Source organism: Lynx rufus, unplaced genomic scaffold (assembly GCF_022079265.1).
Source record: "Lynx rufus isolate CCGP_SWC_20201006 ecotype Redwood Valley unplaced genomic scaffold, mLynRuf1.p SCAF_27, whole genome shotgun sequence".
NCBI classification, from domain to species: Eukaryota; Metazoa; Chordata; class Mammalia; order Carnivora; family Felidae; genus Lynx; species Lynx rufus.
Genome location: NW_025814842.1, coordinates 5,589,007 through 5,599,911, shown reverse-complemented (window position 1 = coordinate 5,599,911; position 10,905 = coordinate 5,589,007). Strand labels below are relative to the sequence as shown.

At 45.4% G+C, this 10,905-nt stretch overlaps 1 protein-coding gene across 1 annotated transcript; it reads left to right on the top strand.

The window, feature by feature from the left end:
- The first annotated feature begins 806 nt into the window (after positions 1-806).
- Positions 807-9,330, top strand: LOC124519353 (40S ribosomal protein S17-like). Its single transcript, XM_047089539.1, has 2 exons — positions 807-1,297; positions 9,039-9,330. Exons 1-2 carry the CDS (start codon positions 807-809, stop codon positions 9,328-9,330), a joined length of 783 nt encoding a protein of 260 aa, XP_046945495.1.
- The last annotated feature ends 1,575 nt before the right edge of the window (positions 9,331-10,905 follow it).

Below are 10,905 nucleotides of genomic sequence, written 5' to 3'. Positions count from 1 at the left end.
AAAAAAAGAAAAAAAAATCAGAGAATTTTAGAACTGAGAGTAATTTGAGGACCAACCACCCTAATCGGGACGTGAAAAAACAGACCAAGAAGTGGAAAATGCCTTGCCCGGTCCTACATACTGATAAAGGGAATGTGATCCTTGGCCTCCTAGCCCAGTGCTTATCACCCCAGAAGCAGCCTCAAAGGGAGACTACAAAGGCCCTTTCAGGCTTCTGGCAGACCGTACAACCCAGAATTCCTCCAGTTACAAATACTTGAAATCACATATAAAATGTAACAAAAATATTTTAACACGCAGCCGAGTTTTGGGGGGCGGGGGGGGGGGCAGGGAGAAGGCAACAACAGATGCCAAAAACACAAAGGGAAGAAAACCAAGCGCCCAGGACAGATGATATAGCAGCCCTTATGGGTGTGGAGGGGAGTGTTAGAGCTGAAAACTGGCCCAAATGGTCAGATGTTTCCAATATTATAGAAGTTCCACCTGTATAGGGACTTGGGACCTGTACAAGACGGCGAGTAGATAGTAAGACCCATTCACACAGATGGGATCCTCAGAAGACTGCATGCCAGTAAGAGAGGTGCTAGAAGGTACTTTCCGGCCCAGGGAGAGGACAGAGGAATTTGGCTTCATTGGGGGGTTTAGTAGAAGAAAATACTATCCTAAGAGAAATTAACCCACCAAACCTATGACACGGGGCAGGGGCAGAGTCTGAATTTTATACCCTCCCTTGGTAATCTTCTTGGAGGGCCTGGCAGGAACAAATGCAAAGCTTTCCTGGAGGAACACTTTATAACCCAGGCCACATGGGGTTTTTCCAGACAAAGTGGATCACCATGCAAGATGACCTCATAATAATTACCAGATCCACCAACGTGGGCCACGTTCGCACCAACACCGTGAAGAAGGTGGCCCGGGTCATCACTGAGAAGTACTACACATGCCTAGGCAACGACTCCCACGCCAGTAAGTGCGTGTGCAAGGAGACCACCGCTATTGCCAGCAAGAACCTCTACAGCGAGATAGCAGTTGATGTCACTCAATGGATGAAGCAGATTCAGAGAGGCCCGGTAAGCGGGCTCTCCATTAAGTTGCAGAAGGAAGAGAGAGAAAGGAGAGATCATTATGTTCCTGAGGTCTCAGTCCTGGATCAGGAGATCAATGAAGTAGATCCTGACACTGAGGAAATGTTGAGGCTCTTGGACTTTGGCAGTCTGTCCAGCCTGCAGGTCACACAGCCTACAGTTGGCATGAACTCCAGGACACCACGTGACTCCTTCTGCTGTGCTGCGATATCGTCAATAAACCTTGGACGAAAACAACAACAACAAATTCCCAAAACGGATAAAGAAAGTTGTGATTCGCCATGAGAGAGCTTGCACAGCAAACACAACCATGGCTAAACGAAACAATAAATAACCAAACCAGACAAAGTAAAACAAACAAACAGAAATGACACAGAACTATCTGGGAGAAACTATAAAATAATATTGCAAGTGATTACAGAGAAGAAGGAATAGAAACCATAAGGAAATAACATCTGAAAAAGAAACAGAAAGACCCTATAAAAAGAGATTAGATTCATGGTTTTAGAACTGCCCACAAAGCAAAGTTCAGATCTAGGTGGCTTCCCTGGTGAATGCTACCAAACATTCAAGGAAAAATAAATACCAATTCTTCATAAACCCTTCCAAAGAACAGAAGATGAGGGAACATTTCCCAATTCCTCCTATAGGATCAGTATTGCCCTAATATCAAAATCAGTCAAAGACATCACAAGAAAACAACACATCAATGTCCCTTATGATACAAATGTAAGAATCATCAATAAAATACTAGCAAACTGAATCCAGCAATAATAAAAAGGATTATACACCATGACTAAGGGGAATGTATCCCAGGAATGCAAGGGTGATACAAAATACAAAAGTTCAATCATTGTAATACACCGAATCGACAGAACAAAGGACCAAAAAACCCATGATCATCTCACAAGACACAGAAAAAGCATTGGGAAAAAAATTAACACTTTCATTATAATACACTTGACAAACTAGGAATAGAAGGGAATTTCCTCAATCTGATAACAAGGTTACCAGATAAATACGTAAAAATCAATTATATTTCTGTACATTCTCAACGAGCAATCTGAAAATGAAAATAAGAAAACCGTTCAATTTACATTAGCATCAAAAATACTTAGGAATAAATTTAACAAAAGAAGTGTAAAACTTGTACTTTGTAAACCACAAACCACTGTTTGAAGAAATAAAGGACCTAGATAAATGGGCGGACGTTCTATATTCATGGATCAGAAGACTTAACATTGTTAAGGTAGTAATACTTCCCAAATTGATCTACAGATCCAATAAGACCATATCAAAATCCCAGATCCTTTTCCTGCATAAATTAACAGGCAAATACTAAAATTGATATGAAATACAAGGCACTCAGAGTAGCCAAAAACAATCTGAAGAAGACAAAGTTGGAGGACTCACAGTTTCCAATTTCAAGACTTAATGCAGAGCTACAGGAATCAAGACAGTATAGCATTGTTGTGGTAGGATAGGCGTATAGATCAACTGAACAGAATGGAAAGTCCAGAGATAAACCCTTACATTTATGGCCAATTAATTTTTGACAAGGGCACCAAGACAACTCAATGAGGTAAAGAATGATCTTTTGAACAAATGATGCTGGGACAACTGGATATCCACAAGCTAAAGGATGAGGTTGAGCCCCTTTCTTACACTATATCCAAAAGTTAACTTGAAATGTAGATCTAAATGTAAAACTATAGAACTCTTAGATGAACACATAGGATGACCTTGGGTTAGGCAATGGTTTCTTATATGACACCAAAATCACAAGCAACAACAGAAAAAAATTAAGATAAATTGGATTTAAAATTAAATTTTTCAGGGGTGCCTGGGTGGCTCAGTTGGTTAAGCATCTGGACATGGTCCAGATTTAGTTCAGGACATGGTCTCACAGTTTGTGGAATTGAGCCCCACGCTGGGTTCTGCACTGTAAGCACAGCATTCTCTCTTTCCTCTCTCTCTGCCCCTGCCACCCCGCTCATGTGCACACATGCACCTCTCTCTCTCTCAAAATAAATAAACGTTAAAAAATTTGTATGTGTGTGCTTCAAAGGACACCATCACGGAGGTGAAAGGACAACCTACAGAATGGGAGAAAATATTTGTAAGTCGTACATCTGATAAGAGATATGTAAGAGACTCACATCCAGAATACATGAAGAACACTGGCAACTCAATAATCAGAAGATAAAATAACACAATTTAAAAATGGGTCAAAGATCTGAATAGACAGTCTCCAAAGATGATATGCAATTAAGTGCATGAAAAGATACTCAACATCATTAGCCATTAGAGAATGCAAATCAAAACCACAAGATACCAATTTACACCCAGGAGGAGAGCCTCAAAAAAATGGACAACAAATGTTGACAAAGATGTGGGGAAATTGGAACCCTCATACATTGCTGGTGGAAGTGTAAAATGATGCAGCCACTTTGAAAAACCATTTGGCAGTTCTCAAAACTGTTCAGCATGGAAGGACCCTGCAAACGCACTCTCAGATGTGTACCTAAGAAACATAGAAACTTACATACAAATGTTCACAGCAGTATTCGTCACAAAAACCAAAAAGTAGAAATAATCCAGATGTCCATTGATGGATGAATGGATAAGCAAAAGTGGTATATGATGAAATATTGGAATATTATCCAGCAACTAAAAGGAACTCAGTCCTGATACATACTACAACATGGATGAACGTTGAAAGCACTATACTAAATGAAAGAAACCAATCACAAAAGACCACACATTCTATGATCCCATTTGTATGAAATGTTCAGAGTAGGCAAATCTACAGAGACAGAAAGTGGATCTAGTGGTTGTATAGGACTAGGAGACAGGGTTGAAGGAAGATGAAGACTAACAGCTAATCATTACAGGATTGCTTTTGGGGTGATGAAAATGTTCTAAAATTGAATGCCCAACTTCACGAATAACCTAAAGACCATTAAATTGTACACTTTAAATAGATACATTGTATGGTATGTGAATTATAGCCCAATAAAGCTGTTTTTTTTTTAACAGAAAGTGATAGGTGAAAGAGAACCAAGTAGAATTATAGAAATAAAAAAATATTGAAATTTAAAACTCAATGGGCAGATTAATTACACAGGAATTTGACACAGCCAAAGAAAGAATGAGTGATGCAGAGGATGATTCTGGAAAAATTATCCAGAATGCAACACAGTAAGATAAAGATGGGCAAAATATCAAAGAGAAGTCTGATTTCTATACCCAGGTAAACTATCAGTCAGTAGAGAGAGCCCTTTCAAAACTCCAGCTCTGATTTCATTACAAAATTAAGTGTTCATTGGCATAAGATACAAACAATAAACTATTAAAATGTCGGTTCTGAATAGCATGTCAATACTACAAAACAACATTTTCACAGTACTTGTTAGTAATTCAGGAACAGTAGAGAAGATGGATTAAGATTTGAGCTTTCTTAAATTTGAACAAAGTTGAAAAAATTGAGCAAAGTTGAAAAGCAGAAGTGGTTCAAATGCCATTGAAGTGACAAAATTGGCTTTCACATGTATTTTATGGAATCATTGAAAGCTTCATGGTCATATAGCATTTAAAATATATTAATGTATTTTGCATTTAACTCTTATTCTTAGAAGGACTTACATGAAAGGTTAATAAGCCACTATACTTTAGAGCCATTATTTAGTGTTTTTTTTTAACGTTTATTTATTTTTGAGAGACAGGTGTGAGCAGGGGAGGGGCAGAGAGAGAAGGATACACAGAATCCGAAGCAGGCACCAGGCTCTGAGCTGTCAGCACAGAGCCTGACACAGGGCTCAAACACACAAACTGAGAAATTATGACCTGAACCAAAGTCGGAGGCTTAACCAACAGAGCCACCCCAGGTGTCCCTAGTGTTTTCATAAATAGAATGAGTATTTAACTTTTCTTGAGTGCTAACATTCTCAGATTGTCCATACAACAGTGACTGGATGTCTGCCACGCACTGCACATTGTAAAAAGTTCAGGAATTTTTCTCAAAATTTGTTTATGCCAATGCTTTGTTACCTTTTGGTATTTGGTGAATTGAATCTAATATCTGTATATTCTCACCAAGGACTTCAGACCCATCATCTGTTTTGCAGTCTATTTTATCATTTTTTGAAAGCTGGAAAAGCAAACCCCTGACATAGTTGCTTTTTGTGAAATAAAGAGCCTCTTGGCTACCTCATAAATGTAGTTTCTTAGAACAGTTCTTGAGCACCTACTGTGTGCCAGGCACTGAGCCACCTGCAGAGAACCAGACAGGAGTCAGCCCTGCCCTCGTGATATTTGCATTCTAATGGGAGAATGGAGTGGAAAGAGACAATCAATAGAGAAATGAACAAGGAAAAGTTTAGCTAGTGTATTAGTTTCCAACAAATTACTACACATTTAGTGGCTCAAAACAACATGCATTTATTCTTTTACAGTTCTGGGGCAGAAGTGTGAGATGAGTTTCACAGGGCTGAGATCAAGGTGTCTGCAGAGGTAGTTCCTTCTGGAGGCTCCGATGGAAGGGTCTGTATACTTGCCTTGCCAGCTCCTAGTGACCTCCTTGTTATTCCTTGGCTTGTGGCCCCTTCCTTGGTCTTCAAAATGCATCATGACAGGCTCTGCCTCTGTATCACCTCTCCTCCTCCCCTGACTTCTCCCATGTCCCTCTTATATGGACCTTTGTGACTACATCCAGTCCATCCAGATAATCCCAGATTATCCCCTCCTCTCAAAATCTTTGATCTCATTTGCAGAGTCTCTTTGCCATGTGAGTTAACATGCACAGTTTCCAAAGCTTGGACTTGGACAGCCTTGGGGAGTCATTCTCCAACCTACCATAGCAAGCGATAAGCACTATTAGAAAAGAACATGCCAAGGGGTGCCTGGGTGGCTCAGTCAGTTGAGCATCCGACTTGGGCTCAGGTCATGATCTCGTGGTTTGTGAGTTCAAGCCCCACATTGGGCTCTGTGCTGACAGCTCGGAGCCTGGAGCCTGCTTCGGATTCTGTGTCTCCCTCTCTCTCTCTGCCCCTCCCCTGCTCATGCTCTGTCTCTCTCTCTCTGTCAAAAATAAACAAACATTAAAAAAAAATTTTTTTTTAAAGAAAAGAACATGCCATGATAGAGAGGGTCTAAAATAACGTCTGCAGGTGGAGGGGTTAAGGAAGGCCCCTCTGAGGCTGCATCTAGGCTAAAATCCAAATTACAGGAAAATGCTGTGTGAGTGGGGGAAGCACATTCTGGGCTGAAGGAACAGCTTGTGAGAAACTCCATAGCAGAAGTGAACCTGGTGCCCTGGAGAAGGCAACGCACCTTGGACAGGGAGAAAGTTACAGAACAGCCAACGAGTCTCCAACTCACATTGCCTTTTCAGAATGGGAATACTTAAAGCCCCATTCTCCCTCTTGGCATTTCATATGGGAATTTGCCCCAAACTACTATCATATCGACAGAGACCTCTTGTGAATTCTCACGTGCATCCTGGAGCATCAGGCAAGGCTGAGAGCCCCTTGTCAGTAAGTTCCGAAGAAGGTAAAACCTCAAAACAAGAGCCTGTTAGGAATGTGGCTTTCAAAGTCTTAGTGACGTTGGCATCTGCGATTGCCTCTTACAAACTTTGTTAACATAAACAGGATTTTTACTTGTTTAAACTCAAGCAAAAGTTAAAAGAGGAAACCTTGGGTGCCTGCCCCTCGGGACCTGTGCAGGGCCCACCCTTCTTCAGGCCACTCGTGTTCTGGGTTGGGGGAGGGCCGCTGCAGGGCTTTCCCAGCAGATGGAAAACTGTTGGGCCAAGTGGCTTCTCCTCACCTTCTCCTGAGTCATTCCTTTCTATGGGTTTCACTTTCCTTGCCCAGAGCGTCAGGAAGTCTTAGTACAACTTCAAGTTCAGTTTCAAGTTTGCATGAAACCAACAAACGCACTTGAAGAGCCTAATACAAGTGGCCTTTTGAGAGGTCTCCCACCTTTTCACACCGACAGCACCTTTGACTGTACCTCGACTACACCTTCCATTAGGGTCCTCCTTGAATTCTACTTCTTGCATATGCATTAAGGGCTTCGGTCAAGGGCAGTTCATTTTGCATTCCTGCACCCACCCCTCCCAGCAGAGCGCCTGGCATGGAGCAGATAATCAATACTCATACTCTTGTTCAACAAACAACTACCAGGCATCTATATGCTAACTACTAAGCTGAGAGCTGAATGGCACTATTCTTAATGTCTGTACAGACCAAGAAGACTTCTAAAGGAGCAGGATGGTCCCAACCAGGAAATTATTTCCATAAAGGAGAGTTAAATATAACAGAATATCTGTTTGTAGATTTGCATACAGTCATGAACCTGGTCCTTTGATCAAATATCAACCTTGGCAATCAAATCAGGCCATCTGAGATGCTTGCCAGTTTTAAGGTGGTTTGTTAATCTCTGTCTTTTCTGACTCTGAGCTACACTGCTGAGCTGTGGGGTGTTAAAGGTTAAGTCTCTGCTCTCTTTTCCAGCTCCTCGGTTGACTGACTGCCCTGCAGCAGAGAGTGAAATGACCCCATTCATCAGAAAGCACAGAGGTTAGTTCTAAGACAAAAGGAGACCTGCAAAGTTAAGTCAGGGATTTTCAAGTTTAAATGAAAACCAGCAGACATACGTGAGGAGCCTAATACATAACGATGGTAATTATAAGGTCATGAGTTCACCTCAATATGGCAAATGAAACCCAATTGGCAAATCTTATGAACCAAATGCTAGAGATCTCTTAAGGAAGGAGGCAGTCACTTCCACTGCCTGAAACCTAGGGCTGATGTGTTATTTCCCCCAACACCTGAGAACACATAATCTTTTGGTTCCCAAGCATGATGTTTTATAACTTGTAAAACCCGGTAACATTGTCCCAGAGTCCAAGTGGTTGTCTCTGTTCTAAGTCCAGCCACATTTCATTCTCTTGGTGTTCTCATCTGGGACACACAGTGCCTTCTTTGTGTACATTTCCGGTTGAACTTTATCACAAGAGCGGTTTGGAAGCCTCATATCCTAACAGCTCATAAAAGACGCAATTGCACCCAAATGGAAGCTTTTGAAAACCAGAATAAGACCTCCTTGTTGGGAGGATGTCTCAGATATGAAGCCACGGCTCCTGTCTGACGAAGACTGTTCTGGATCCTCAGGGTCTGGGCTGGAGCTGGGGTGGAGAAGAGGACAGGGAGCATCAGGAGCCACACACCTGCTCACTGTAAGTGTTGAAAGGAAGAGTTACCTCCACAACACCTCAGCTCACCGTGGCTCTCTAAATCCAGTAACGATCTCCTGAATAGCACGGCTACGTAACATTAAAGGTCGTTCTTGATGTAAAGTTTAAAAATGTACTGCCGTTTCTGCGACCACATCTTGGCATTCATTAAGTTTCTAATCCAACAGGAGCTTCCAAAACTGCAGGTGGCAGCCTCCTTCCTCCATCTATGAGAGCCCCTGCCTTGAGATCCCTTAGGTCTTTAGGGTCAGCGAGAGGGGTGCGCAGGAAGGGGGTCAAGCAGCGAAATCAATACAACTGGGGGACGTGGGTCCGTCCCCCTTCCCGCAGCCCCCAAGAGACAGCACGGAGGGGCGCCCGCGGAAAGCGTGGGTCTTGGGGCCTCACCGTCCCCCCTGCGGGCTCTGTCCAAGTAGAACAGCATCGCGAGGTACCGATGCCTCGCGGGATCCGGGCGGCCGCGAGTCAGGAGCTCTCCGCGGGCAGCAACGAGGCAAAGGGTGGCCGCCCCGCCTCCGGCGCCTCAGGTGGGGCCGCCCCGCCCTCTCGGCCCAGCTCGCCTCCGCCCCGCCCACCCAGGCCACGCTGCCCCGCCCCCCCGGCTCGGCCCGCCTCCTCCCCGTCCCTCCACTCGTCCGCCTCAGGTGGAGCCGCCCCGCCCACTCCGGCCCCGCCCACCCCTCCCGCCTCAGGTGGGGCCACCCGGCCCGCTCGCCTCGCCTCGCCCCGCCGCGTCAGGCCGCGTCTCCTCAGTTCTTCACGGGCGGCGGCGGCGGCGGCGCTACAACTTTTGACATTTTGGCGGCGGAGGAGCGCGCCGGCACTGCGGGACCGACGGCTGTGGCAGCGGCCGACCTTCGAGGGCCCCTCAGCCGCACCGGCGCTCCCGCCGCCCAGGGTCGGGCGGCCACGAGGCCCCGCCGCGTCGTCCCGCGTCGCCCCGCCGGGCGGCTGCAGCCATGTCGCGGGGGCCGGAGGAGGTGAACCGGCTCACGGAGAACACCTACCGGGTAAGCGGGTCCAGGACGGTCCCGGGGCCTCGCCGTTCGAGGGCGGGAGGCCCGGGGCCCGGGAAGGCACGGGCTGGGAGGTCGAGGCCGGGGAAGCGGGGAGGCCCCGCGGCGGCTCGCGGTCGTCGCCCGGGGAAAGGTCGGGGCGAGGAGGGGACTTGACGCGGGAACACCCTCCCCCTCCCGGCGCTGTGACGCCCTGCTAGCCACACGTTTCACAGCCAGACGTGGGGGTGAGAGGAGAGTGTCCCGCCCCTGGGGGGCCGCTGCGCCCGGGCTCTCGGGGGCCCGGGAGCAGCGCCACTTTCCTGCCTGCGAGGAGGTGGGCGAGCGGCGCGCTGTGCTCGGGCCGCGCCAGGTGCGTCCGGGGGGCGCCGCGGGCTCGGGGACCCTGCCTCGCGCGGCGCCGCATTCCGCTGGGCGATTGTCCCGGGAGGCGACCGGGGTCCCAGGACCCCTCCCCCCGGCCGCCCCCGAGGTTCTAATGAAAATGGACCTTACCTGAAGGAATGCGTTGACGGTCACGCTCTTAACTTGTCTTTATTATGAAAGCGTTTTTTTCCAGAAGCAGACACAGATTTGGGATTAGTGGCCAGTTTAGTACGTTTAAGTGCTTGTAAAAGAATTCCAGTTGAAATAAGATACGTGCTTAATCATCTGCTATTAATAGACTACAAAACAACTTCTGTTTTAATTCAAAATTCAAGTTCTCTAAATTCATTTGTAGCCTTTTTTAAGGCCCACCTTTTGGTCACTTTTATAGACTTCTTCTTTTTTTTTTTTTTTTTTTTAGCCCTAAAATTTAGTCTCTAGGGTTGAAAGGTCTGAGTGAATTCTTGAAATCAGAGGAGTTCATTGACTTTTATAGGAAAGGAATAAAGAAGAGTGTGGAAATCTAGTCGTCATCTGTCTTTTGAGTTCAAAATAATTGATTCCCTTCTTCTGAATACACAAATGGGTAACGTGAATTATATTTTCTAGAAAGTTATGCTAGACGCAGTGGACACAGCATTTTTGGTCTCAGTAGTAACTGTTTCCTTGACACAAGGCAATTTTTAGAAATCGCAGAAACTTGAGTGTTAAAGTTTTACATTTGTATTGAGATTGTTAGTATTTAAGTGATCCTGAAGGTGGTGGGGCTGGCAGTGTGGGGTGTTGACGGTGTGTAAATAAAACATTCTTACTCTAAGACCCGCGGGATTGGAGCCACTCCTGCGAGCGAGCGTCAGTTAAGGAAAAACCCAGTGCAATTGAGGAATGCGGATCATTGCAGATATCAGGCAGTCTGAGTGTCCACTGGGGCACGAAAACACCGTGAGCACCCAAGTTCCTATCTTCTTGCCTCCAGGAAGACAGGCACATAGATCTTTCCAATCTGGGATGAGAGATCAATTTGAGACAGGCAATCAGATGCTCCGAAGTAACTCTGTTTTTTCTCCCACTTTTTCCTTTCGCTTTTAGCAATGACTCAGTGGAAGGGCTGTACTCAAGTGAGTTGTAGTGTCACAAATGCCAACCCCAGAGAACTGGGGCAGGATGCAAGAAGCTT

What these genes read in the sequence shown, in the direction of transcription:
- LOC124519353 (XM_047089539.1), top strand. Translation starts at nt 807, where the DNA reads ATGGGGTTTTTCCAGACAAAGTGGATCACCATGCAAGATGACCTCATA. An exon ending in TTCTGCTGTGCTGCGATATC is followed by an intron (nt 1,298 to 9,038) that starts GTCAATAAACCT and finishes CTCCCGCCTCAG; the next exon opens with GTGGGGCCACCCGGCCCGCT.